The sequence below is a fragment of the Populus trichocarpa genome, chromosome 2, assembly GCF_000002775.5.
Source record: "Populus trichocarpa isolate Nisqually-1 chromosome 2, P.trichocarpa_v4.1, whole genome shotgun sequence".
Taxonomy (NCBI): Eukaryota; Viridiplantae; Streptophyta; class Magnoliopsida; order Malpighiales; family Salicaceae; genus Populus; species Populus trichocarpa.
In genome coordinates, this window is record NC_037286.2 from 5,883,196 (window position 1) to 5,910,453 (window position 27,258).

The window sequence follows — 27,258 nt, forward strand, 5'->3', positions numbered from 1 at the left end:
ATTATTTATTACATATTTTTAGCTAATTTATTAAATTTTAATGTTTATTACTCTCAACACATGAAAATTAACTATATAAATTAAAGTTATAAATATTTATAATATCTAAAAAAAATCAGCACAACCCTATATATTTAACCCATTTGGGTAAGAAAAGATTAAATGGATGAGATTTACAATATATAAAATATCAAATGTTAAATATATATATATATATATATATATATATATATAAAATTATGTGCTTAAATTCGAAACAACTATATGCATGAAGATCGTACCGATCCAATATCATGGTAAAAATCGTGGGGTCCACGAGCATACAATCGGACATCAATTTGAACAAGATCTCACAGTCAGCGTTTGGTAACTTGTTTTATATAGCAACACACCACAACATTTCCTACCACTATTCTTTCTCTCTCCTTCGTCGTTCTTCGTTTTCCCGAGAAAAAACCAGGAACAGAAAGAGAAAAGGGGCTCTATCCATATTCATAGCAAGAAAAGAAGAAGAGATCCCCATGTCTCAATCCACATGACTTCAGGTAATCTCTTAATTTCAATTTTGCCATTCCAGTTTCATGACTTGACCGATCGCCAATCGATGGTTCTATTGTAATGGAAATTGCAAAAGTAAGTCGGTTTGTGTAATTCGAGTATCGGATTTTGTATGAAGGAGAAAGAAAAGATCAAAAGTTTAAATCTCTGGGTGGATTTTTACTGTTTCAGGTCCCACATTATTATTCTTCGTTTACATCTTCTGATCAGGCAAAATAATAATAATAAAAGAAAGTCATTAATATTTTATTCCATTTTTTTAGATAATTAGAATACAATTAAGTTTTGTGTTTTGGGCTTTTGGCAGATTTTGCATTACAAATTCCTGCTGAGCTCGAGACAGCTCTGCAGTTGAAGACTGTGCAGTACTTGGTTACAAAGAGACCGTGGCTCGGTAATGCCCAGTTCCCAACGTTTCCATTGTTTTTTTTAAAAAAAAATCTGTTTTGTGTGGATTCTTTTGAAGGTTTGTGTTGCAGATCTCTATGGGGTTAATGTTCGACCTGTTGCACCATACGGAAGTGCTAGCAGAAGGGTAAATGTTGATCCAGCGTTGATACACAGATGCTTGCCTGATGAGCTGCTCTTTGAGGTATTGCGCATCAAAAATTAACAATTAATATGGTTGACAAGTTTTCTTCTGGATTACATGTGTTAAATAAAGAGATAACATCCGTAGTTTCGTCCCATCTTTGCCATCCAAAACGATTTGGATTTGGTTGGTGTGCGTTTTAAATCATGTTTGCATCGGGTTTATTTGCTTGATTGACAGGTATGCTCAGTGTGACTTCAATGAATAGTATTGGACATGGTACTTGGTAGAATTTGATAATCTGCCATGGCCCACAACATTTAGAGGTGATGATTAAGTTCTTCTTGAAAATGAAACATGATCGAGGAAATATTACCTGGTCTAATTTCCATTCATTCACCGCCCTAGCTAATGCCATTATCAAGAAGCACCTGTGTTTGCATGCATTTTAAATTAGGGGATGCTGTAACTGAGACAAATTTATTTTCTTGCACAGGTATTTTCACGAATGGCTCCATATGATTTGGGAAGGGCAGCTTGTGTTTGTCGAAAATGGAGATACACTCTTCGTAACCCCATATTCTGGCGCAATGCTTGCCTAAAGGCTTGGCAGGTAAGTTAGACATTTATAAAATTTATTTTGAATCTCTCGTGTTATTGTATCCAAGCTTAAATGTGTACTTCTCCTTCATCCTGTTGTAGCTGTCTGGAATGGTTGAGAACTATAAAATTTTGCAATCAAAGTATGAGAGCTCGTGGAGGAAAATGTGGCTTTTGAGGCCAAGGATCCGTATTGATGGTACGAGTTGATTGTTAGCTTTCTTGTTCTAAGTTTTAGAATAACATGCATCTTATTTTAGTTTCTGCAAAATTTGAAAGTTCAATAATTCATACTTTGCTCGATGAACTTTTTTGGACAAGGTTAAAAAAAGATGGATTTCGTGTATGATGAGAAGTAGAGAAATTCTTATTTTGAAAAGGAAAAACTTATCCAAACTTCTGTTTTTATCTCAACTTATTTACTTTGGGGGCTTGCAAAATAACCTTCAAATGTAATTTTCTTTTACATGTCAGGTCTCTATGTCAGTAGGAATACCTATATTCGCGCAGGTGTGCGAGAGTGGACCGTCACCAATCCAGTTCACTTGGTATGCTTGTGTCATGTTTGGATAAGACACTTCTAGTTGATTTGATTCAGTGTATGATTACAGTTCCAATTCATGAAACTTTGGTTGCATGTATAACTGCATGGAAAAGATTTAAGCAGTGGTGCTGAGAGGAATACTTTGAAAAGGGAAATGAAAGATGCTTGTGCACATTTTTTTTCCTTCTTCTCTTAATCACTGCTGTTTTAACTTTTTTGCTCTCCTTTTGTAGGTTTGCTATTACCGTTACATGAGAATTTTTCCTTCTGGCAGGTTCCTTTACAAGGTAGCAATCCTGCAATTAATTTAAGTGCATTTATTTCCGTGCATATATCATGTGGGCCTATTGCTTTTCTGTGTCTGATAATAATCATTTGACTGTTATTTTTTATTGTCAAGACTTCTGGTCAAACAGTAAAGGAAGTTGTGAAATGCATGAGTTTTCGTGCTTCTAAAACAGATGGTGTTTTCAGTGGCCGCTACACATTGACAGATGACAAGGTACGGTCGTTTTTGAGATTGCAAACAATTTTGTCCCTGTCATATTCTGTTTGTGCATTTAGTTTTCATTACTCAGATTTTACATAGATATACAATCTGCAATGGCATCCCTTCTCATAAAGAACCTGGTTCGTTGCAGGTTGAAGCCACTTTCATGTACCCTGGCTTGTGTCCCACCATGTGGAGAGCCTGCTTGAGGTACTGGACATTCTAGCCTTGATAAGTTATACATTCACATTTTGTGCTCGTTGAATGAATGGAAAAGAGAAGCATATGTTCTTGCGTGGGTTCTATATGGCTTATGGGTGATAGAATAGCTTTTTTTTTCTCCTTTGATTTTTGATATCTTAGACTTTAAGGACGCTCACAGATGGTGGGTGATGTGTGGGTACAGTCACTGACAAATAAGTTCAACTTCATGTCATGCTATATGAAAAACAGAAATTTATGCGGACCTGGTGTACAAGGACCAAAATGAAGATATCACAACAAATCAAATTGTTCAAGAGTCAATTTATGTAATAAATTGGGGGAGCTCCTTTCTCTATTTTATGCCATTTTGTTTATTACTTTGTTGCAGGTTGAGGGGGACAACTTTAGGGGCCAACAATAGGATGGATTTACTCTCACTTTCTACAAGTAAAGTGAACAGTGATGGGATAATTGAGCCGGGGGAGGACATTCTTGGACCAGTTGAGTTGCAAGAGAGTGTGATTTCACGGATATCACACCAGAGGGGTCTAGCTCCTTTCGCATTTGTTCCATTTGAAGAGGTATGTACCGAGCCTAATGTATGGAGCATTAGAAGTTACCGAGTTCTTTCCTAGTTTTATGTTTGGACTGTTTTTTAAAACATCTGACCTTGTGTACTGTATAGGTGGAAACATCAGTTTTGAACCTGCCCGTGGAAAAGATGGATTATTATTTACCTGGCTAGTATCTGGATCCTTATCATTTGTAAATATGTAGTTATACCGAAGAAGTATGTTGTATCATATGTAGTTATACCGAAGAAGTATGTTGTATCACATGGTGAATTATATTGTTTTTTGCCTTTTGTGTTCGTTGTACTAAATTTGTATTTATCAGCTGAAATGTTGTGTTGTGTTGTGTACCAACTGTTGTTATTTGCTTTCATCACGGATTCCTGATCAGATGCAGCGGGCGAACATTTGACAATTAAATTCTCAGCTTCTTTTCTTTACAAGGGGGGAAATGGTGAAAAGTGTGGGAAAATGGTACGCGGGCGTATCAAGAAAAACAAATAGGTTGCTGTAATTCCTCTTCAGGAAAGTTTGCAAAGATTCATGAACTATCGTAATTATCGCTGATGCCAATTGCCTTGTCCAGGAGCCCAGATGGCTTGAAGGATTTTTTTAATTTCCTCATCAATGAAAATGACAAGTGAAGCAGCCTGCTCCTGTGCTGCAGTAGCTGCTTGTGACGTTCTAGGTATGCATTTCCCAAACCATTGATTGGACCCTAAACAGATACAAAATAAATCCCGGGTGTCCCAAACTCCAATGCTATTGCTATTCATAATTTATGCGATTAAGTTAATCGCTCTTCAAAATTCTAAAAAAGATGAAAAAATGTTGCTCCAGGTTACATGCTAGGTTTGAGATCTTCAGAGTACACGAGGATTCCAAGATCGGTTCCGTGAAGTGTCCTGCCAAGAAACAAAGCAGCATCAGTGGGACGCCTCCACAAAACAAAGGAGCTTTTTTTTTTCTTTTAATTTTTGGTTCTAATAACATAGTAGCAAATCAGGCCAGCATGACGCAAATCAGTTGTCAATAAAAACGGTGAAGTTGAATCCTTGTCGAAATGGATTGAAAATCGCAGAAATTGACATGCCTTCAATTCAGAGGGCACACAGCAGTTCATCTCATCTCAGTAAACTCACCACTTTCTTTTAATGCACAAAAACTGCAATTAAAAATTCTTGTTTTTTCTTGCTTTTTGTAAGGATCCCAATAATAATAATAATAAAAACTACTCACCACTATCTTTATCCCAAAAACACCCTAATTATCCATGTTTTCCTGCATTTATCAATTAAAAACACCAAGGCAATAAGAGGGGAAAAACTTTAAGTATCCAAGACTGCAGAAAAAAGAAGGCCCAGAAAGGGATGCTAAGAACATAGGGGGGGTGATTGCACTTACAGGATACATAAGGGCAAGTGGGGATGATAAACATGGAGTGGACTTGGCATGATTGAAGGCTGCAACGCAGAGATGAGAAGCCATGCCCAATCCCCTCTTGGAACGTGGCACATAGGAATGCAAAGTGTCGATCACTTTCCCATCATATACGAGGACATCTCATGTATGCTTCCTTGTCTTCGATTTCAAACCTGCGTTGGTTCTCGTTCCACACAATCTTGGGTTCCTCCACTTTGCTTCTGCTTTTGTTGCCGATGCTACTGCCATCTCTCTCTTCTTTATCCGTGTCTGCTTATGTTTATGCGCCTGTACTTATGGGCAATTCTGGTCAAGTCTTCTGTGGCCTGTGGGGTTTATTGATTCTGAACGGCGACACTCGGCTGGAATGATACCTTTTTACCCAATCAATTGGAATCGTCCATCATCATCTGGGTAAATTTTAAGGCTTTAATTAAGCAGGTCAGTCCTCACAAGACAAGTAGCCAAATTGCAAAAATATAATTCCGGTCACTTGTCATTATGCTTAAACCATCCATCTGGTCATGTCAAAACCCAGCATGTGGAGATGACCTTGATTCAAATAAGAGCAAATAGAAGGTGAACACCAAATGAACCCATGACATCTGCCTGCATTTCTAAATGACAGACCTACTGTTTTTTTTCCCTCCTCTTTTTACCGGCAGAAATGGTCTATGGTTCACGGCCACTGGATTATAATCAGCATCATGCCAACCATCAATTTGAATAAGTTGATAAGTTCTTTTGATAAGTTGAAATCCTATGCATGCTCATTCACAGGGAAAATAAAATTTGAATAAGCATGATGTGTTAGAAAATCAACCTTGCTTTATAAACAGGATCGTTCTAAAGGCATCAACGATAGATGGGAATTGTTCTGAACTCATAAATTGAGCGCAAGAAGGGAGGTTTATCATATAGTAATATTACAGGGATGCTGAGAATCCCACGTATACAAGAGTTTGGCAATTAAAGCAAATTGAATCGAACAATGTAAACATAGTCTCAGTTCCCATTCTATAAACCACGATAAAGGACATCAAGAAACCATAAGCTTTGGCACTCTTCATTCTGCACGAGACTGACCAGCCCGGGATGATAGAATGATCCCCACGATGAGACCATAGAGAGCAAGTGCTTCAGCAAAGATGAGAATGAGAATCATGCCCACGAACAGCTTCGGCTGCTGTGCATTAGCTCTGAAATTGTTTTTTAATGGAAAAAACAGAGATAAACAAAATTATCATCTCACCTCGCGGGTGCATATAACTTAAATTAACTCTATATTTCCACAATAAAACCTATGGAGGAAAAAGAACAGCAATTGCAATATATCCTTGGAAAACATGCACCCAAGCTTGAAAAATATAAAAGAACCCCAAAATTTTAACCCAGGAAAAAAGGAAAAAAATTAAAGATTACAAGCGGAGCAATAAAATCTCCGTTATACAAATGAAATTCCCATGCATGACATCCAATAACCTGAAACTTGGGATATATTTTGAAATGCAGGTGGACCCAACAGGTAACAAGTTTATTATTTAAACACATCTATAAACTAAAATATTATGTCCAACAAAGCTACATCTCATAAACCCAAAGACAAAACAGAAACAGCCAATTCATGGCTACTGTGACATTATCCATCTAATCATATAGTTATGTAGATAACCAGGAAAAAAGAACTTAACAAATAAGCTAATGGCAGCAAGCCACCATATAAAGCTTATTTCTTTGACAAGATCCAAACAAAAATCCAGCCAGATTCCAGGGTGATTATAATAAATTAACCAAAGCATGGAACAAAACCAATCCTCTTCAAGAAAAAAGGGTGTGCCTATCACATTTACCTGCACTGGCTCCTTCCTAAAGAGGGGAGATATCTAGTCTAGCCTCGACTACATGTGGAATTAAACTTCTTCGGAAAATGACTTTAAAAGCTGAGTTGTTTCTCTATGGAACAAAATCTACAGTGAACTTATCTTTCAACAAACTAGTTCCATGATGGTTCACAGGGATGCTTATCCATAAGTGAAATTCAAACGCAAGTCCAGTAAATCCCTACTAAAACCACTAACTGGATTAAATTGAAGTCAAATAAAAAGCTTATGAATCATAAATCTCAGTAAACAAACACACAAACAAAAAAGAAAGCGGAGTCGAAAAGGTTTACCGGACACCAGCATCGCCAACAATACCAATAGCCATTCCAGCAGATAAACCAGCAAGCCCACAAGAAAGACCAGAAGACAAGTGTGCATATCCATCGAAAAGATAATAAGATTTAGCCTTTGGATTGATTCCAGTACTAATAATAACAGCTATAATTAACCCATAAATTCCCAACACTCCAGCCATGACAACTGGGACAATTGACTTCATAACGAGTTCGGGTCTCATGACTCCCATTGAAGCCACACCCACGCCACTCTTTGCTGTCCCATAGGCAGCACCCATGCCTGTAAAACAACCACTTTTTAACTAATGATAATTTCCACGAAATGATGAGATAAATAAATAAAAGCACTGCTACCAATTAATCATTAATCAGTAATGAAACAGGATTATCTAAATAAAAGGATTTAGAATTATTTTGCTTACATGAGAAGACGAGGGCAGCAGCGGCCCCGAGGAAGCCGAAGAAAGGAGCAGTCTCATCGCCGCTGAAAGTCGAAGACATCGTTCTTTTGTTTCCTTGTTTCGCGACGAGGATGGATTATGCTGATCCTTGGATTAGATGGAGCTCTGTGCTTGTTTTCTGTTATTCCCTTGTTTTAATTTCTCACTGGTTTTGAGAGGGAAGGTGGAGTAAGAGGATCGGATCGGGATGGTGACGATGATTGATTATGGTTGCACGTGTGTCGAGAAGGAAGACTGGAAGGATGGTTTGACGAGAATACCCTGATTGACAGCTCGATCAACTGTATAGTGATGAAGCTGGTTTGGGCTGGAATCTGGATGGTTTTGTATTTTGAATTGGGCTTCGTTGAGAGAGAGAGAGGGCGTATGACGCTATGTTGGGAGGTGGACTTTCAGGGGACCTAAACGGACGGTCACGGGTGCTTGTTGTGGTTGGTTAAAGTTGTCCAGGGCATTATCAGTGGCTTGCCTTCAAGAAATACTAAATAATAAGATAAAATTAAGAGTTTTCGAATATAATAAATGAAAATAAATATACTAAAAAAAAAGTGAAAACATCAGGAATTTTCATTATAGCTTGGGAGAGAAACATTATTCATTGGAGGACTGGTGTTTTTACGCTTTTGTCATTCTTATTAGAAAACTTAAAACTGAATATTAGATGTATTTATATCTTTTCACAATGGTTATTAGTTATTATAAATTGGTTATGAATAAATAAATCTTTTTTTATTTCAATAACATAATAAAATAACTAAAATATCATTAGAATTAATAAAATCAAAGTTGGCTTTAGTGGGTTTTTTTGGATTTTCACGAAGAGTATTTTTATAATTATTAGATTAGATGAGGAATAATTTGATATTTTACCATATAAAAAAATAAAAAAAAATATGAGCAAAAATAATAATAACTCGTAACATTTATGCAGAAAAAAATTATTTTGAAAGCTAGAAAATTAAACTGATTTCAAGGATTTTTTTATATTTTTATAAATAATTTTTTTATTGTTATTAGATTAGTTGAGGAGAAATTTAATATTTTAATAAATATTAAAAGAAAAGGCTAGTGTCATTTTTCTTTGGAGGTGGAGTGTGTCCTTAGTGGTTGGATAATTTATCATTTGTTGGGCTTTTTTTATTCTAATAAAAATATAATTTAGCCCCGTGACATGGTGCAAATTAACACCTAGTTGATTTCTAATCACTTTGAAATTGGTTTTATAATAGATAATTGATCATATGTTACTGGATGATAAGGTATAATATCGTGATACAGTAAATAATAATATTGAACAATCTACAACTTGAAGGCATTGTGACTGCTACAACTTTAAGTAATTACAGACCTTGTCCCGTTGACCCTTCTTTTTTCTACCGTTATCTCGAATTCTAGTTTAAGAAAAGACTGGCTGAATTTTTTATTTTTTATTGTTTTCGTGGATACACTGGTTTGAATATAGACAATTGCCTGAGATTTTCTTTAGTGAACTTAATCTAGATATATAAAAATTGGTTAGAAAATGCATAACGAGACCAGCTAATTAAAAATATACGTGTCAAACCATTTAGTAAATACTTTAGTGATAAGAGTTTGGAACTAAATGATTTGCTCTCCAGTGGTTTCAGGTTCGAGTCATGTGGTTGCTAATATGATGACTACTAGAGGTTTACATGGTCGTTAACTTCAGGGCTCGTGAGATTAGTCGAGATTCACACAAGTTAGCCCGAATACCCACATTAACAAAAAAATTAAAAATATACGTGTCATAGATGTTTGAATTGCCTTTCTCTAGTTCTATGATACATGCTATCATTTTTATTTTATTTTTTAGAATTAAATGTAGATGTGGATTGACTTTTATATTTGTTAAAATAATATTTGAGAGTGTAGTAATAATTATTTTTTATAGTATTTTTTATTTTAAAATATATTAAAATAATATTTTTTTATTTTTATAAAATTATTTTTTATATTAGTATATTAAAATGATAAAAAACATAAAAATATTATTTTTTTAAAATTTTATTTTTAAAAATACAATTTTAACGGTGTTTTCAAATATCATAGTAATGCACCCTTGCACCTGTACAAGGAAATAAATTTTCGTATATAGTGGCTTTAAGATTCAATTTTTTTTTAAAAAATAGAGAGTACATAGATACGAAATCAAAGTGTATAGATACGTTAAGCATTCAGCCAATCTTTTTGGATTGTACATGGTATCATTATACCCATATGTTTCTTAAGGACTAAGATCTCGGCACTGTAGAGAGAAGGGGAGTGATTGTGATATTTTCTGGGGAAAAAATAATACCGTCATGAAAAAGTGAATATAAATAAACAACTAATTAGTGCATGTTTGGTGACGCAGATGAAAATATATTTTCAAATTGCTATTTTTCCTACAAACATCACATCATACTTTTTTATTTTTTTTTAATGAAGTTGATATGGTAACTAGAAGGTGTCTTAATTATTTTTTAAAAATAATTTTTATTTAGAAATATATTAAAATAATTTTTTTAATTTTTAATTTTTTTAACATCAAAACTATTTAAGAATTATCTTTTTAAAAGAAATTATTTAAAATACATTTCCAAACAACCTCTAAAATTATTTTTGAAAAAGTATATTAAAAATTAATAATTGCAATGTCAAATCATTCCTTTCAAACTTCATCGTTTAAAACAAAACGAAAGAAAAGAATCGTGGGACGATGATCAGGATGGTTTATAAATGATCTGGAAATAATGTATGTTTCCCTTCAAAAAAAACCCGTAAAGAACAGGAATATAGCAGTAGCCAGAACAAATTTAATTCTGATGATTCGGCAAAATCGAACCAGGCGACGATGGAAGATGGTGGGCGAGCGAGCAAGAGAAGAGCAGATCAAAATCAAATTGAAATAATTACGAGGATAATAATTTAATTGATTAGACTTTAAGTTTGCTTTATAAAAATTACTAGTTCTAGTTTCATAAATCTCGGAGTTATTGAAGATTTACATGATTATTAATTTTACAGCCTATAAAATTAATCAAAGTATATAAAAATTGTCTTGAATATTTATTTTAATAAAAAAAAATCATATTGAAATGCATTGCATTTATATATAAAATGAATATGCCCCTTTTGCCCTTCCACGAAACTGGCAAAAAATTCAAGGGTTCATACGATAACTTTAAAGCATATAGAATTAGTTGAATTACGCTGAAAATTCAATTTTCATATTAAAAAAAAAATCAAATTGGAATGCATTGCAGTTATATATAAAATGAATATACCACTTTTGCCCTTCCACGAAACTGGCAAGGAATCAAGGGTTGGTACGGCCTGTCGATCCGTTAGATTAAAAAATAATAATAATTAAAAACATAGGACAGTGTGTTGACATGCTTAGCAAAAGAATAAATCTAAAAGAGAAGGGGGGAAACACTGCACGCCCACTCATGAAACACTGAATTGCGACCGTGTGCTCCCTCTTTTTGAGTCCTCTTTAACTTTTTTTAATCCTGATTATCAAACTTTTTTTTCACTTTTATCTCTCCACGTTCCGTTGATTGAGAAATGGCTCTGGTGATTTATTTTGATTAGTTGTCCGTAGGGTTCTTGGGATGTAAAAAAAACATTTTAATATTATGTTAATCTTGATTTTATAAAATAGAATTAAATTATAATTAAAAAAGTGCTTATGATTAAAAACAATTATGCTATTATTTTTAAGAATATTGAGACTTTTTTATAGTGATAATATCAAATGATTTGTTGATATTTTAATTGTAGAATTTCTAAAATATTTTATTAATTAATATTGAATGAAAATAAAATATTTGTCTCTTTGATATTTTAATTGTGGATTTTTATGTAATTTTTCAAATTTATTATACTTATTTTTTTTTCATATAGCTGCAGATGAATTATGGACTTATAATATTTTAAATTTTTAATTGAAGTTTACTTTCATTATCATAATGAATTTTGCTTGCAAAATAATGCTTCTCATAGAAAAGTGTTTTGTAGTATTTTTTTCTTGAAAATATGCTATTTCCTTTTCTTTCCTTTTCAAATCATCCTGGTTTTTTTGAGTTTTTCCTGGAAAAAAAATTGCTTTCTATTAAATGAATGGTGTTGATAATAAAAAACAATTTTGTTAACAATACAAAAAAAAATACATGAATTATAAAATATAATTTTAATAAAAAAAATTCATTCTTCCTCTATAAATTTGCTCATAGTCTCTCTTGCAAATATTTATTTTTATAATTATTTAATTAAATCAGGAATGAGTTCCAGAAAGCAAATTTACTAAACTTAATCAAGATCATGATCCAGGTTATAGATTTGATGGATTAACTCGTGTTAATCTAAAATAGTATCACTTCGTTATCGTTTAAATTTTAATTGGACCCAACATCCTTGGATTTAGTTACATACTGAACCTGAGTAAACACATGTTTGACAAGCTGTCACACCTAACATCCTTAAGTCTGAGTAGTTATGGATTTGATGAACTACTAGACCCAATATTCCTGAGTCAAGCTATGTGCTAAACCTGAGCAGGTACAAGTTTGATGAGTTGTTAAACCCAATATCCTAGGGGTATGTTATATACCGAACCCAAGTAAATACGAGTCTAGTGAGTTGTCATATCTAAAGTCATTGGGTTCATCTACTTGCCGAGCCAAAATGAGTATAGGTCTGATGATCCTATTGACCCATCAACCTTGAGCATGAGTTTGACTCGCTGCTGTACCCATTAACTACGAGCTTAACAATGTGCTTAACAATGTGCTTAGCATAAAGAGCTAAATGCATGGAGATCATTATAAATTATATGTTGGGTCATAAGACTTTGTTTGTTTATTCTCATGACTTCTAATATAAAATGTTAATGTATGAGATTTTCATATATTTACACTTATAGGTGTATAAAAAATATCCAAAGAGCATACCCTATTTTCATCTTATTAATATTGTGCAAGGGGTACTTGTTCCTTATTAATGTTTCGTAAAAAATATTTGTATCTCATTAATGATGATAGAAGAAAATAATTTTTTAGACCCTCCACTCCAAAAAAAATAAGATTTAAGGATTATAAATATTTCCCGAACCACTTAGATAAATGATTCGCGATTTATATTCTCTAGACAATAATACTTTTAAATCCAATAGCATTCATCATACCATAGCAAAACTAACACTCTTGATCTTGGAACTTATAACTTATTTTTTCATTTATAATAATTATTCTCTTAAAAGTTATTAATTTTATCATTTAATGATTCTAAACCCCATAAAAAAAAATTATTGTGCAGGTGTAAAGTCTTCCACCACTAATTATTCACTTATTCGAGTTATGAAAAATATAATATTAGTGTAAATATATAATTATCTACTATCCAAACATTAAAAAACTTTATTCCTAGATATATTAGATTTTAAAACACCATCATATATAATGTTTCAAAATTAGATTTTTGTTGTCGTTCCTGGATGAGGTAGGGAGTGGAGGTTTTTGATGGGTGGTTCGTGGGTTAAGGAGTGGTGACAACCATGGTGATTTGGCGATGGAGAGGAGAAGGAAGAAGAAGGATAAAATTAAAAGAATAATAAAAAGTTAATCAACTCTATTTTCTCTCTTCTTTTTACCTCAAGGAGACCCTCTCTAAATTTCTTTATCTCTCTTGAAAATGGATTCAACAAAGGCAGAGAAACAACGACGTGGTCTGCCTTTTCGAGATTTGAAAATTTTCATATTTGTTTTTTTAATGGGTTATTAATAAATATAGGAACAATTTCATCTTTTTTTTTTTTATCATTGACCGAACAATATAATTTATAAAAATTGACATACAAAGTGTTCTTCTATTAAAATGGATGAGCTTTTTAGTAATTTCATAACCAAATACCGCTTTATACACTTGGACAGACGCCCCTGAATGGTACAAGTGTTTCTAAAATGTTTTTAAAAGGGCTTAAATTAAACCTCAAGTCTACCACTCGTCCAGTCTAATGTCTCGCTTTCAAATCAGAATTTCCCCTTCCTTCCACCTCTCCACAGACAACGGAAGAACGATAAAGAGTGAAATGGCAGATTCAAAGGTAGATACCATCTCCCGACTAGCCCAGTGGAGGATCGAGAACTTTGGCTCTTTCTCTTACAAAAAATCCGATCCTTTCAAGGTCGGAATCTGGAACTGGTAAGTTTAGTAATTTATAGTATCTACAAACCCAGATTTTATGGTTGTAGTTGATTTATTTGTTTTTGTTTTGTTAGGCACTTGTCTATAGAGAAGAATCGGTACTTGTACATTCGTTTATTTCCAGAGCCGTCTCGAGCTTCCAAAGAACAGCCTCCTATCGCTAGATTTGTTCTTCGTGTCTCAAATGCTGGTGCTAATAATCGCAGGCCTTATATCTCTCCAGGCATGCTTCCATCGCTCTCTCTGTCTATCCTTTTCTTTTCTTTATCTTATTACATGTTTGTAAACGGGATTTTCAATGGAGTCTGTGTAACCGTGCAAGCTTAAAGATGTTATCAAAGAAAAACATGGGCATCTCTTGGGTTATCTAGAACGCACCAGAGATATGTAAAATCGGTATCCAGATACGGAACTGTTTGCATTTTTTATTTTTTTAAATGGCTTTGATTCCTTAGCAAAGGAGGCCTTTTGCCGGGGCTTTCTTTACTGCGAAGTGTATTCAAGGTAGGTCTTGTTGTTTCAGTTGGGTCTATGCTTGCTTTATAAAGTTTTGCTTTTTCCAAACAAGGATGCAAGCTGTTCTTTTCGTCGAATAGTCTGGTGTTTCTTTCTTTCTGCTTTCCTTGTGCTTACTTTCTGCCTTTATCATTAGAAATCGCACAAGTATTGGCTGTTTGATTTTTTCCTCTAATTATTATTAGTTTTAGCACCATGAGTTCGTTACCAGAAGTCTTGCTTGTATGTTCCAGTCGCTATATACTGAGGAAGTAGGAATCTCCTCACTGATCTAGTGACGCGGGTAATGATAAACTTATCTGTCCGAGTCCCAACCATCTCATCAAGGGAGGTCTAACTGAACACTATCAAAATTGAAATCAGAATTAGAAAGCGATGACTGTGAGCTCATCACCGTATAGTGCTTGTTAACATAACAATTTATGTGGTTTGGATTCCAATTCCTTTAACAACATGGAATGTGGGTTTGTTAGAGATTATGTCAGGCAGATTTTTGGTGCTTTCTGAATCTGAAGAAAACTGTCCTGTAATAAATGAGTTTGTTGCTCCTTCTCTGAGCAATATTGTGAAAGTAAATTCTGACAGATTAGTAAATGTTTATTGTTCTTGGAAAGAACCTAGTTGTTGAAATGAGTGTAATGGTTATTATAAAAGGATTCCTGTGACACTGAATTGTTTCATGCTGCAGTTCATGAGAGATCGCTCCGGACAAGTGAGGACTTTGTCTGGCCTGTTGATTCTTCGTTTCATGGTCGCCTCATCATTGATGTTGAGTTTCTAGACCTCAAAATCTGCCCTCTGAATGTGAGCACCTTTAGACTATGTATTTTTTGGAGAAGCCATGGTGTTAATTGCTGAATGATGCTTTTAGTTTATAACTAATAATGGTGGATGGTTTGATTTTTCATTCTGAGCCCTAAGCTGAACTTTGGTGGACAATAGTCATGATTCATTTCCTCTTCAACTGGCACAATCTGAGATGAATCTTTAGACGAAAATACATTTCACAGCACATAAGATGGGAATGTGATCTTGCATGTGAATATTTCGTATTTGTCTGGTTATTGTTGAGCTGCTGTCATTTTTCTTTTACTCAAGGTTTAAAAATCCAATTTTTTTTCCTGTCAACAACTCAGGGTGGGGAAGCGAGTTCTATATGGCCAGGTGATGGAATGATGCCGTCTGTTTCAACTCAAGGCACACTTCGCTGTCTCTCTCGCATGCTGGATGAGGCCATCCATGCTGACGTTACCATTCATACTGCTGATGGCACCCTGAGTGCACACAAGGCAATTCTTTCTGCAAGTTCACCTGTTTTCGAGAGCATGTTCGACCACGGCCTCAAGGAAAAGGAGTCCTCCACAATCGACATAGAAGATATGACACTGGAATCTTGCATGACTCTCTTGAGTTACTTGTATGGAACCATCAAGCAAGAGGATTTTTGGAAGCACCGTGTGTCACTGCTGGGGGCGGCGAACAAATATGACATTGCAGCCCTCAAGGATGCTTGCGAGGAAAGCCTCCTGGAAGACATCAATACCATGAATGTCCTTGAGAGGATGCAAGAGGCTTGGCTTTACCAGTTGAACAAGCTGAAGAAAGGATGCTTGGCTTACTTGTTTGACTTTGGAAAAATATATGATGTTAGAGATGAAATCGGTAAGTTTTTCAGGCATGCCGACAAGGAATTGATGGTAGAAATGTTTGAAGAGGTGCTTACGGTTTGGAAACCTGTATAATTAGTTAATTTTGTGAGGTACTTGCTTTTGAAAGTCCTCACTGTTTACAATTTTAGATAGTTGTGTGTAACTATGAAGCCTTGCAAAAATGTCACGCGTTCAGCTCTGAGAGCATGTAAAACCCTGTTGCGTGCTTGTCTGGAGTGGACTGATTACCTTAAAATTTAAATCTTGTTGCTCACTCCAAAAGATAAGATTGCTGTACGGGTGTATAGTGACTGAACTAGAATACTGCTTGCTGCCACGGGCAAAGGGCTGTTATTCGTGCTTCCGTGAACTTGAGCCATATAGGCCTGGAAAATGGAATTTATACCTGCTTCGACATCCTTCTTTCTTTCCAGTCTATCTGCCAAGTGATTCAGTGACCACCTACGTGAATAACCTTTCTAACATGGTTGGAGTTTGGATAATTTTTTCACGAACTATAGTCATCAGAGTTAAACTCCTCTTTTTGGTTGATTTGTTTTGGCTGGCTCTGTAGAGGTTCCAGCAAGGCTGGGGTCACCTGCTTCTTCTTCTTCTTCTTTTACAACAATGGACACCTGCTCATGACATCCATGGATGGATCCTTGCACCCCCCCCACCCCCCCCCCCCCCCCCCCCCCCCCCCCCCCACCTTCTTTTCTTTCGATTTTCTTTTTGTCCAACTTCGTGTGTATTACTAGTTAGTTATTTAATATTAAAAGCGAGAGCGAGGGAGGGAGAGAGAGTCAAACATAACATCCGTCATGATCTGAACAATCTGACTGCATAAACAAAAGTAAAATGCTGATTTTTACGAACTCCTTTACTTGTAAATATTTTTTATAAAAGAACTTCTGACATTTTGAGATTCGAAGACACCACTATTAGTGAATTAGATCATTAAAAGTACCTTGATTTTCTTTTGAAAGTTAAAATTCAGGTAAGATTTGAATTTAAACCAACCTCTTGCCATGCCCAATTCTGGTTCTCGGCCTTCCCCTGGTTTCCCAATGGCGTCGCTGCCTGGGACCACTCTTTGGTCAACTGGAAAGCCGCCCTCAGGATCCCAACCATCCTTATTACCGCCCAATGTAGCAGCAGGACGACCCACTGGCCCTCCTGTTAGTCAGCCCCCACCTCCTTTAGCGTCCAGACCCTCGCCTCCGGGGTCAATGCCCTCTTCTATGCGTGGTCCCGCAGTGCCTCCTTCTGGTGGCTTCCCTTCTCCTGGTTCACCTAGTGGTCCTACTGTTCCGCCACCGCCAGGGGTTCGCCCGAGTCCTTTTGCTTCGTCTTCTCCGTTGAGTTCTGGTCCAGTTGTTAACACATCGAGCGTGCCACCTAATGAAGCAGTGAGTAATGGGATGTCGTTTGCTTCTGGTTCTATGCTTGGTGGGCCTAGATTTCCTCCAGTTAGCAGTACCCGACCACCACCTATGGGATCTCCACCAATTGTTTCAGCTCCAGCTCCCCCTCAAGCTCCACCTGTTTCTTCTATGCAATCACGGCCGCCATTTTCTGTTGGAGGTCCAGGTGTGCCGCCCCCTTTTTTAGCGGGATCTCAAGGTGTACCGCCACCCCCAGGTCCTCCCTTTGGAGCACAGACATGGTCACTGCAACCTCAGCAGGTGAGCAATTTCTTTGACATCTGTTGTTTACTTATTTTACAACTGAACTATATTTTATCTATATTGTTATATCATGGACCATGTTTCACCCTATTCTATCTAATTTATGTAGTTGCGAGAATTGAGATCTCCTCCAGAGATTAAATGGGAGGGAATTCAGAATTATTAATGTTTCAAAGTAGTCAACTTTCTGAAAAAGTTCTATTTTGATGCCTTCCGTGTTCCCCTTTTGATATCTGTGGAACTCTCTTTTCGTTTGCATGTCTTGGATTTAATGTAGATGCATTTCTTCTTCTTGCTAAATCATTAACCCTTTTGATATTAGTGGAACTCTCTTTTTGTTTGCATGTCGTGGGTTTAATGTAGATGCATTTCATCTTCTTGCTAAACATCAACCTTAACTCTGAATATCTAACCCTTTTGCTGGCTCCCACACTTTCCTGGTTTCATGCAGCCACCTACAAAGTTTGGAACGCCTCCACATTTAGCAAACCAAGGTATGATGTCTATATCGCCTGCTATGGGCCAAAATGGAGCCTCTCTGGCAGGGCAACCAAAGATGGATAGCAAGAGTGTTCCAAGGCCCACTCTAACCTCTGAATCAATCCATCATGAAACACGTCTGAACAATCAGGCTAACCCTCCTCCCGCATGTCATTTGAACTTCTTATGGAAGGGGCATATTGCTTGATTTGTTTTGAGACTGGCTAGAGTAGATTCTATGATTTGATCATTTTTTCTTTGTATTTCTTTTATTCCTTGTATATTTTTTTGGGTAGAAAAATGAAATGTTAATGCAGTAAAATGGAGGAAAGTAAAGAACAGGAGGATGAGAATTCCACGCAAACTTGAAAAAACTAAAGCATTAGAAGAAAAAAGACAAACACCAAATCCCTTCAATTCTGCATTTTTTGTTTTTGCCAAAAATAATCTCACGTATACTGTCTTTGCTTGTGTAGAACCAGGTTCTATATATTGTTCTTTTTTTTTTTTTTTCTCATTACATTTGATGTTTTGAAGCCTGCTTCAAGTGAGTAAATAGCCAGAGACTCTGGTAATTGCAGTCCACGATACATGAGGTGTACTATCAATCAGGTCATGTTCGAGTGTTTAGTATCTTCGAGTATGGAGAATTATATTATGTTACAAGGTGTAGGACCTGGCCCATTAGAATGGTGATAACTTTGTACTTTTCTTTGATTGTTTTACTACAGATCCCTTGTATGCTTTCGAATGAAACTAAAAGATTATATGTCTATTAAGATGAGTGGACCAAAGGGTCATTTTTTTTCTTGCAAGTTTATATGTTGTATATTTACTATACAACGAAGTGCTGCATTTAGGCATCTTTTGTGCCAGAACTTACATACTCTTACATTTCTTTGCTAGGGAGATATGCCGTTGCTTTTTTTTTTTTAACTTTCCTTTTATTTTGAGGTGGATGATCACCCGTGCTTATTCTTCACTCACTGCTAAAGATCAGAGTTCCTAGAATGCCCTCCAAAATTTAAATGTTTTATGGCTGAACGTGTGTGTCTTTCCAGTCTGCTTGAACACCCACTAGCAAATTATCTAAAAAAGCTTCCGAAGCTGGACTCAGCAAAGAGGTCAAGAAACTATTTTTATTCTATGGCAATTGCCTTGATAGATATTGATCAACTAAACAAACAAAAAGTGTAGAAGGGCCACAATAAGAAAATGTCAAGAGTAAAAAGACCAAATATATGATAAATCCGGTAGAGGAATGGTCTAACATTCTAGTCATTTGCTGTGAAATTTCATTGGTCATACTGTCCTATTTCTGTGGTTATATCCTCAAATTATTTTTAGCACTCATTTGGGTGTACAGAATCTGGTCTATTTCATGCTTTGACATATAAGTAACAGCTATAGATTGTAATACTACATGAACCTCTTTGCTTGCAGGGTTTGCTGAAGAGACTCCCGTGACTATCAGTGCAACCTGGGTCCAGATGGTAGGCGCAGGGATGCTGATGAAAGGCCTGAACTGTGTAGAGGAACGGTGGAATTTGTTGCTTCAAAGGAGTACATGGTCAGTTAAGTAAATGAGCTTTTTAGCTTTTTAGTTTTTTAGTTTTTGCTATCTGCTTTCTCCAAACCAGATCTGTTTTGCCCCATGACATAAAGGATAACACTGAACAAATTTTTCTCAGAAAATTTATTTTTTAAGAATAGATACCATTAGCAGATATCATTTCTTTGCAAATTTTATGATAGGAGCAAGTTTTCTTTGGGTTTAGTGGAGGTGTTTGGTGATGCTGTGACTGAAAACAATATTGCATTATGATATACTGTTATTTTTGGATAAAAAGATGGGACTTTCGTTAGGTTTCAGCTATTTAATTGTTGGGTGAAAAATTAAAATTATAAGAACCGAGAAATGAATTAAAGCTGAAGTTATAGGGACCAAATGGTGTTTTTTCGTGGTATTGACTGTGTTCTGTTGTTTTCCCTGCTTTTCAGCCAATCATCCATTGACACCCGGGAGCTCCTTGATTATTGCCTAAGACTCCTATTTTTTAATGTATATAATGTGCTCTGTTTCTTTCCTTCCAGGTTTATTACCATTACCCCTTCTCAGCTCTATCTGACCCTGCCAAGCTTTACAATGATCTGAGATGGAATGTCACCAGGCCCCAAGGTTTTGAGGCTGTCATGCGTGTGAGATGCAGCCAGGAAATTTTGTTTTCACTGTTATAAATTCGTGGATGTTAGATACACCATTGCCTTATTACTGTTAGCAAACTTTAAATTTCATGTTATAGGGTATTCAAGTACAAGAGTAGTCGGGAAACTTCTGCAAACGCATTCCAACTGATATTGACTTACCTGGGGTTTGTATTTCTCTTGAAAAACTTCATCTTAAACTTGCTGGTTGATGTGATCTTCATCCCCATACCAAGCATCATATTGACTTGGATTGTACCATAATTATTTTTGGGCTCGATGATCAAGTGTTGGATAATTTGAGCATCATATTCATTTTTTTATCCATTTTTTCTCTAGCTTCTGCATCGCCTGACAACACATTTGAAATGCCTTCTATTGGGTGTAATTTTGAAGACTAAAGAAAGAAATCCTTTCACTCTGTTCCTATGAAATTATTTTAAATACTGACTAGTTCCTTTCGTTTTGCAGATTGGCTGTGTCAAAACCATAATGGCAACACTAAAGCATGATGGCAAGTTGCGGGACGGCTCAGAATGTGCCTTTCAGGTACCTGCTGATATTGTTGTTTCTTCTGTGCTAGAATTCTCCAACCTCATTGCCCTCTGCTATGTTTGGCTTCTTGCATCTTTTGTTTTAGTTCTTAGTTTCTGTTTTAGTTTCTATCTTCTTAATTGAAATATGTACTTTATTTGCAGTGTGCCCTTCTTTACACCACTCTGTATGGCCAAAGAAGAATATGATCAGCATTTTTTTCCCAATTTGCTTATTTAAAAAATAACAAATGTGCTAGAATCCCAATTTGCTTATTTCTTGAAACAAGGTGCTTGATTCTTTTTGTACAGTTTTATTGCCTCTCCTCTGTACAATTGCACTTGGTTGTCACAGCTATCAGCTACAATCCAGTAATCATATTATATATTCAGTGTAATCTAATAAAAAATAAATCAAATCATATTATAAAATTTAATTTTTAATCAATATAATATTAAATGGTAAAATTTAAAAAATATTCAATTAAAATAAAAACATAAAAAATAACTTAGATCAACTTAAGTTAACTCGTTAAATACTATTCTTGAGTCATGAGGTAAAAATAATTTAATAAAAACAAACAAAATAAATTATGAAATTTAATTTTTAGTTAATTTAATATTAAAAAATAAAATTAAAAAAAAAATTAATTAGAAATTTTTTAAAAAAACTGTGTCAATTTGCAATCCGATAACTCAATAAAAAAATAAATCTAATATTAAAAGATATATATATATATAAAACCAATTCTCTTCTAGGTTTATTTTTAATTGTTAAGTTTACATCCATGACGTGGTATTTTGACTTGTTGTGGGAAAACAATGAACATGCACATTTTTTATTTTTTAAATCATAGAGATTAGAGACCAACTAATTGATTTTTTAAAACCGCAATGACTAAGTTTTAAATTACTTCCCCTGGAAATGATTTTGTTAACAGACCACTTAAAATAACAGGTAAAAACAGCTCGTGGAAAAAGATGCACCCCATCTACCAAGCCAAGGAGGCAAGTAGGTTTGAAAAAGACTCTCTCCTTCCTTTTGTCTTTTTATTATTATTAAAATTACTCTCCTTGTTTAGTGCTGTTTGTCATTTAAATTGATTTTTTTATAAAATTTTTTTATTTTTTAAATTGATTTTTAATGGTAATATAAAAAAATTATTTTAATATATTTTTAAATAAAAAATATTTCAAAAAACAATCTTATACTCTCAAGCATAGTTTTAAGACCCGGCCCGGCTCAAGGTCCGGGTTCCGGGTTTTGACCGGGTCAGTTCGTTTTTTAAAAAAATCAAAACGACATCGTTTTAGTAAAAAAATAAAAAAATAATAAAAGTCAACGGGTTTGCAACCGGGTCACTGGGTCAACCCGCCGGGTCAGTCGGGTCACACCGGGTTTTTTCTTCCCTCGTTTTTTCTTCAACCCGGCCAGGTTCTAGCCCCGGGATGACCTGCCGGGCCGGGCCGGGTTTCAAAACTATGCTCTCAAGCACTCAATGATTGTCGAAGTCACAATTCTAGTGCACTTTCGGGTGTTTGTTTTAGCTTTTGTTGCAGGTTGTGTTTGGGTACAACTCAATTATGCACAAAACTCAATTATAAAAGTTAATTTTTCTTTTTTTTTTAGTTTTTTTGTGGGTCTCTCACCCGAAACTCAACCTCCACCTCTGAAACAAACACATTTAGCAAGTATTTTTTAAGATTCATGGCATGTATATACCAATTTCTGCACATATAAATTGTTAAAGGACAAATACATAGAATGGATACATACCCATTAGTCTAGGCTTTTAAACTAAAGATGATGCTGTAAGCCCTCACACGTGCAGGTTTGTTTGGGTATGTGATTGAACAGAGTCCAAAATAGCTCTTTAATATTATCGTTTCTATATTGTTAATTATTTTATTTTATTTTTTTGTTGTTGTATTTTTTTTTATTCTTATAATTTAATTTAGTTTAACTCATTAAACAGTAAATAATAAGTGGAGTCTGAATTCTTTTTTTAAAAGTGATTGCATCATCTTAGCTTTATTTTTTTATATATTAAAAAAGACTTGAACCGGCCACGGTGGAACACAGTCCCTATCAGATAAGCAACAGAACCGACTCAGTAATCCCCTATAAAACCACACCACTCCATCTCAAAGGCAAATCACTCTCTCATATCCTAAGCAAACCATATCATAGCAAGAGCCGGGTGAATTAAAAGCTTTAAAAAAAAAGCATTCTCTCTCTAATGGCACCGTCAACCATTTATCAATACCATATGCGCCAAGATTTCAGCACCAACGTTGACAGCAACAATTCCACAGCCCCAACCACCGATGCAATCATCATCCACTTACAATTCAGCCATGTTCTTGAACTATGTTACCCCGAAACCATACAAATACCATTAAACACAACCAACGAATCCCACCTATTTCCACGCCAGCTCTTTTCATCACATGTAAATCGTGAGAGTATCGTTAAAGAAATACTTTCTAGCATGGGTTGTTCATCAGACTTCATTGAGAGTGCTGCCCCTGATATCTCCTCTTTTGCTTTAGACATGGTTACTAATCCATGCAATGCTAGTAGTAGCGAGGTACTAACTATGGTTTTGGCCATCCATGTTACTACTCCTTATGATGAACGTGAAGAGATTGATCGTGCTTTAAGCGAATCTTTAATGCAAGAAGCTTCAAGATTCAAGCCTGCTAGTAAATCATGTATTGATGGGTTAAAAAGAATGAGTCTTGAGGGTTCGTGTTCAATGAAAGAATGCATGGTATGCTTGGAGGAATTCTTGATGGGTAGCGAGGTTGTGTGTTTGCCTTGTGGGCATATTTTTCATGGAGATTGTATTGTTAGGTGGCTGGAGACTAGCCACTTGTGCCCTTTGTGCCGGTTTGCCATGCCTTGATGATCGAAGGTTATGGATTGGAATGGATATTTCTTGGAGTTGCATGATTTAGATCAAGGTAAAAATCTCTCTCTCTCTCTCTCTATATATATAGATTTTGGGGTTTTCTGCTGCATGTGCGATTTTTAAAAAGAAGTGCCTAGAATTGCTGACTTTTTTTTATATCAAAAACAAAGAAAACCCCAAAATTGGTTGTACTTATTCTCTGTGGTGTGTGTCTTCAGTATCTGATACAAGGATTCAATTGTTTTGTTTTAATTGCAGGGGAAGCCAGAGGATACATTATATAATATACGCAAAACGACCGAGGCGGCTACCAAGGAATCAATGATAATCAGGACAATCAAGGTTGTCCCAGCCACTAAATCATTGCGGGTCAGGCTTTTTGGGAAGTTTTTGATATAGCAAAGTTAAAGTTTTTGGTGACTGTTGGTTGGAAGCTACTTGCTTTTGGTTTGCATGTCTATGATGGAGATTGCTGGAACTCTTGTGGCTTTAGAGAAATCGCTTTGCCCACTGAATCACCTGGCCATTTGTCAAATTGAATACAAGGAAATGAGGTAGGGGGGTTTATTTGTTACATGCTGCCATGTAGTAGTTAGCAATTTCTGTTTCAATTCCTAATTAAACTAGATGGTGGAGATTGATTCTGGTATAATTACTCCAATTATTATGAAGCCAACTAAAGATTTGTTGATTGCAGAGTGCCCTGTTGTGGATTCTTCTTGTAACAAGTCCATAAGACATGCCTCGTCCCTGATGCAAATGATGTCTTTGCTGGAGAAAATGAAATTGTAATGGGGAATGTGTTCCCGGAGATGATTCAAAAACGCTATTGAAAGGACCAATCACCATTCAGGCAAGCAAAAGAATGTCGTGGAATTCTTGCATTCTTTACATTCAAAGTTTCAAGCTTGTGAAAATTTTAGTACTTTGTTCTTTATATCTTGAAAATCTTGATTTTGGGGTTTGGTCCTGCTGCTTAATTTCTTGCATCATGTCTTTGTGCATTCAGTGTTCATGAAAATTTTGTTAACTTGAATGTTATGTATTTGCTTAAATGGGTTATCTCAGTTACATTTTGAGCTTATTCAGTGGGGGCTACTTGACCCCCTCAATGGGACTCCATGAAGGAGACCCAGCCATCTCCCCTTGTTTTCTAATTTGTGCAGAATGTTTGTCCTCTATGTTGGAGGAGCAGAGCATATAATGGAGACAAGTGAGGTCCATTATCAGTTTTTCAGAGGATGATAGTCTCGTCGATTAAGGATTGAACATTTTAGGAAACTAGATGGCCTAGGAAGTATTAAGACCATTATCTGGTCCAAGGGGGCATATCTTAGGAACTCTCTGGGTTTTGAGAAGTGTTTTGTTAAGCAATTGCAATATTGGATTGAGTAATGAAATGGCAAGCAAGGAACAGTTAGAAGTCTATAACCTTAGGGATCTTTATTGCTGTGTCTTCTGTCAGAATAGCACCTGCTGACACAACTGGGGTTCATGTTTTTGATAAAGATTTTATGGTAGGATTCAGATATTTCTGCTGCAGAAATCTGAGTGTTAATCAAATTTCTTAGGGTATAGACTTCTCGATGAAATAGTAATGGATGGTACTAACCCCAGCCCAGCAAATTTCCTGGTTCTAGGCTTCTTGAAGTTTGATAAGTTCAATGGATCGCCATGGTACAAACAATTCAGATGTCATTTCCATCGGATGTGAGACTATTGAGCAAATTCCTTTAGGTGATGGGACTCCCAATAATTGATTAGTATTATAGTTGGAATTGCTTATGATATATATGGATCACATACAGCTTATAACAAAGGGGCTATTTAACTGGGTGTAAGTAGACCAGAAATAAGGGAAGCAAGTTCTTCTTTGCTACAAGCCCTTTGTGATCCATGTTATGGGGTTTCATAATATTAGAAATAATAGATCATATGCAGCAAGCAGCCAAGGACATTCTTTAAACTAAACAAAATTGATAATGCATGCAGAAAATCTCCAGTGATAATGAGCCACGATGTTACACAGAAGATGGATCGCTATTGAAGTTGAATATAACAATCACCTATGGACATGTTTGATACGGTGATGGCTTCGGCTGGCCAACTTTCAGCTGTCAGTGTGTAGCTCTTGAAGGTACTTTTAATCTTCAAATCAATGGCTTATTGAATATCAGAATAAAGCAACAACGCACTTGTCTGCTGATTGGCTGGACAATCCAATACCTTAGCTCCAGCAAAACAAGAACAGGTAGCCTACAGCTGCTGCGGTATTGCTCTGTTGTTGTTTTGATGGTCCCTTGCCCTAGCCTCATATTCTTTTCTTCACTTCGTTGGTTATGTTGCTACTACGATGCACCCATCCTCCTTTGAAGTGGTTGCTGCCTAGCTGGATTCTGCTCTTGGATGGATATTGGCTGCGGTTGCCTTCAACAAGGAGAACATTGCAACAGTGCTGGACTGCTATATATATATATATATATATATATATATCCGCTGAAATGCTGCTAGTTTTGTTACTGCAGGGTTACTAGCAGCATTTTTATTTGTGTTGCTGCATATCTCGGGGGTTTGTTCTCAATATGTACTGCTGGCACTTCTACCGAGTCATGAAGTCCCATTTCTGGTGCAAGGGCCCGGCCAGAGGAGTCAATGTTTTGCTCCTTTCACTGCGATTCTGCATTCCATTGTGCCTGCCATACTTGAGGTGGATCCCAGTTTCAGTTATGTTTCTACTGCATTGCTACTTCTGATATTGGCGTTGCAGTCCTGTTGCCGCAACTGATGCTGCTGCTGGTTCTGCTGTGTTTCTTTGGTTAGATCTTTGGGTTGTTTTGCCCTTCTCTTGCATTTTCAGTACTCTGATAGATAGCTGTTAGATGCGAACTGCAATTTTCTTTTCTTTTTTGTTGGTTCTGCTACATTGTAAATTCTTTGTCATTAATAAAATTCTATGATTTTCTTTTCCATCAACAACTTCGCTCCTGAATACATTCCATTTTCGAGAATCCAGCCTAGTAGCGTAGTCGTCGTCTTCTCTTACCGTAATCAATGAAATATTACCCGAGGACGAGGTACTGGCTCGTAGTCATGCCGATCACGCATGGACCAACGCTTTTTATACGCTAGGCCATAAAATTCATTTTTTTTCCCTTCCTCGTGTGCCATGAAGCTTACGTGTGCCATGAAGCTTATGGTGCGTTAAAAATAAATCTTTGCAATTAATAGGAACTTAATTTGTTTTTTTAGTAGCAAAAATAATACGTAAAAGGGAAAATTACATTGAGCATTTCAAGGTTTGGTTCATTTTTCATTTTCCACCATGTTTTTAAATATTAAACTTTCCATCTTGCACTTTGATGACAGCTGTTGGCCTATTTTTCTGAGAACGAGTTGGTGGTAGTTTTTATTTAATTACAAAAATATCATAAATTATAGTATTTACAACAATTTCCAGCCGCATTCGAGCATGTATTACCTAGCAAGAAATCTAGCATCCTCTC

At 35.8% G+C, this 27,258-nt stretch overlaps 4 protein-coding genes and 2 long non-coding RNA genes across 12 annotated transcripts; 5 read left to right on the forward strand and 1 right to left on the reverse strand.

The window, feature by feature from the left end:
* Nucleotides 1–373: 373 nt before the first annotated feature.
* Nucleotides 374–3,844, forward strand: LOC7463151 (F-box protein 7). Its single transcript, XM_024595486.2, has 11 exons — nt 374–545; nt 866–952; nt 1,038–1,150; nt 1,587–1,703; nt 1,793–1,889; nt 2,165–2,238; nt 2,468–2,521; nt 2,635–2,736; nt 2,876–2,934; nt 3,317–3,509; nt 3,614–3,844. Exons 1-11 carry the CDS (start codon nt 536–538, stop codon nt 3,671–3,673), a joined length of 966 nt encoding a protein of 321 aa, XP_024451254.1. The 5' UTR covers nt 374–535; the 3' UTR covers nt 3,674–3,844.
* A 1,886-nt stretch (nt 3,845–5,730) lies between these two features.
* On the reverse strand, nt 5,731–7,994 carry LOC7463152 (V-type proton ATPase 16 kDa proteolipid subunit). Its single transcript, XM_002302196.4, has 3 exons — nt 7,524–7,994; nt 7,096–7,381; nt 5,731–6,121 (listed from the first exon to the last, which is right to left on the reverse strand). Exons 1-3 carry the CDS (start codon nt 7,600–7,602, stop codon nt 5,989–5,991), a joined length of 498 nt encoding a protein of 165 aa, XP_002302232.1. The 5' UTR covers nt 7,603–7,994; the 3' UTR covers nt 5,731–5,988.
* A 5,516-nt stretch (nt 7,995–13,510) lies between these two features.
* On the forward strand, nt 13,511–16,351 carry LOC7463153 (BTB/POZ domain-containing protein At1g21780). Its single transcript, XM_024594331.2, has 4 exons — nt 13,511–13,766; nt 13,844–13,992; nt 14,974–15,089; nt 15,422–16,351. Exons 1-4 carry the CDS (start codon nt 13,579–13,581, stop codon nt 16,025–16,027), a joined length of 1,059 nt encoding a protein of 352 aa, XP_024450099.1. The 5' UTR covers nt 13,511–13,578; the 3' UTR covers nt 16,028–16,351.
* Nucleotides 16,352–16,641: 290 nt separating this feature from the next.
* Nucleotides 16,642–23,648, forward strand: LOC18096215 (leucine-rich repeat extensin-like protein 5). Of its 7 annotated transcripts, none has more exons than XR_002980098.2 (7): nt 16,642–17,619; nt 18,074–18,116; nt 19,546–19,676; nt 20,197–20,301; nt 20,406–20,474; nt 20,779–20,856; nt 23,487–23,556. XR_002980098.2 is itself a non-coding variant. In XM_024594516.2 (6 exons), exons 1-6 carry the CDS (start codon nt 16,963–16,965, stop codon nt 23,502–23,504), a joined length of 981 nt encoding a protein of 326 aa, XP_024450284.2. In that variant the 5' UTR covers nt 16,642–16,962; the 3' UTR covers nt 23,505–23,648. The 7 variants fall into 7 exon arrangements, 3 of the variants coding, with proteins under 3 accessions (XP_024450284.2, XP_052306133.1, XP_052306134.1); XR_008058379.1 differs by lacking the exon at nt 23,487–23,556 and adding an exon at nt 21,799–21,852; XR_002980097.2 differs by lacking the exon at nt 23,487–23,556 and adding an exon at nt 21,006–21,155.
* Nucleotides 23,649–24,017: 369 nt separating this feature from the next.
* Nucleotides 24,018–24,608, forward strand: LOC127904947 (uncharacterized). Its single transcript, XR_008058380.1, has 2 exons — nt 24,018–24,309; nt 24,453–24,608. It is a non-coding gene; the product is annotated as an uncharacterized LOC127904947 (long non-coding RNA).
* Nucleotides 24,609–25,747: 1,139 nt separating this feature from the next.
* On the forward strand, nt 25,748–26,729 carry LOC112326496 (uncharacterized). Its single transcript, XR_002980100.2, has 2 exons — nt 25,748–26,006; nt 26,131–26,729. It is a non-coding gene; the product is annotated as an uncharacterized LOC112326496 (long non-coding RNA).
* Nucleotides 26,730–27,258: the final 529 nt, after the last annotated feature.

What these genes read in the sequence shown, in the direction of transcription:
- LOC7463151 (XM_024595486.2), top strand. An exon ending in CTTGCCTAAAGGCTTGGCAG is followed by an intron (nt 1,704 to 1,792) that starts GTAAGTTAGACA and finishes ATCCTGTTGTAG; the next exon opens with CTGTCTGGAATGGTTGAGAA. An exon ending in ATGTGGAGAGCCTGCTTGAG is followed by an intron (nt 2,935 to 3,316) that starts GTACTGGACATT and finishes ACTTTGTTGCAG; the next exon opens with GTTGAGGGGGACAACTTTAG.
- LOC7463152 (XM_002302196.4), bottom strand. Translation starts at nt 7,602, where the DNA reads ATGTCTTCGACTTTCAGCGGCGATGAGACTGCTCCTTTCTTCGGCTTC. An exon ending in TGCTGCCCTCGTCTTCTCAT is followed by an intron (nt 7,382 to 7,523) that starts GTAAGCAAAATA and finishes GTTGTTTTACAG; the next exon opens with GCATGGGTGCTGCCTATGGG. An exon ending in GTTGGCGATGCTGGTGTCCG is followed by an intron (nt 6,122 to 7,095) that starts GTAAACCTTTTC and finishes AAACAATTTCAG; the next exon opens with AGCTAATGCACAGCAGCCGA.
- LOC7463153 (XM_024594331.2), top strand. Translation starts at nt 13,579, where the DNA reads ATGTCTCGCTTTCAAATCAGAATTTCCCCTTCCTTCCACCTCTCCACA. An exon ending in AAGGTCGGAATCTGGAACTG is followed by an intron (nt 13,767 to 13,843) that starts GTAAGTTTAGTA and finishes TTGTTTTGTTAG; the next exon opens with GCACTTGTCTATAGAGAAGA. An exon ending in CAGGCCTTATATCTCTCCAG is followed by an intron (nt 13,993 to 14,973) that starts GCATGCTTCCAT and finishes TTCATGCTGCAG; the next exon opens with TTCATGAGAGATCGCTCCGG.
- LOC18096215 (XM_024594516.2), top strand. Translation starts at nt 16,963, where the DNA reads ATGCCCAATTCTGGTTCTCGGCCTTCCCCTGGTTTCCCAATGGCGTCG. An exon ending in TCCACATTTAGCAAACCAAG is followed by an intron (nt 18,117 to 19,545) that starts GTATGATGTCTA and finishes CTTTGCTTGCAG; the next exon opens with GGTTTGCTGAAGAGACTCCC. An exon ending in TTCAAAGGAGTACATGGTCA is followed by an intron (nt 19,677 to 20,778) that starts GTTAAGTAAATG and finishes TTCGTTTTGCAG; the next exon opens with ATTGGCTGTGTCAAAACCAT.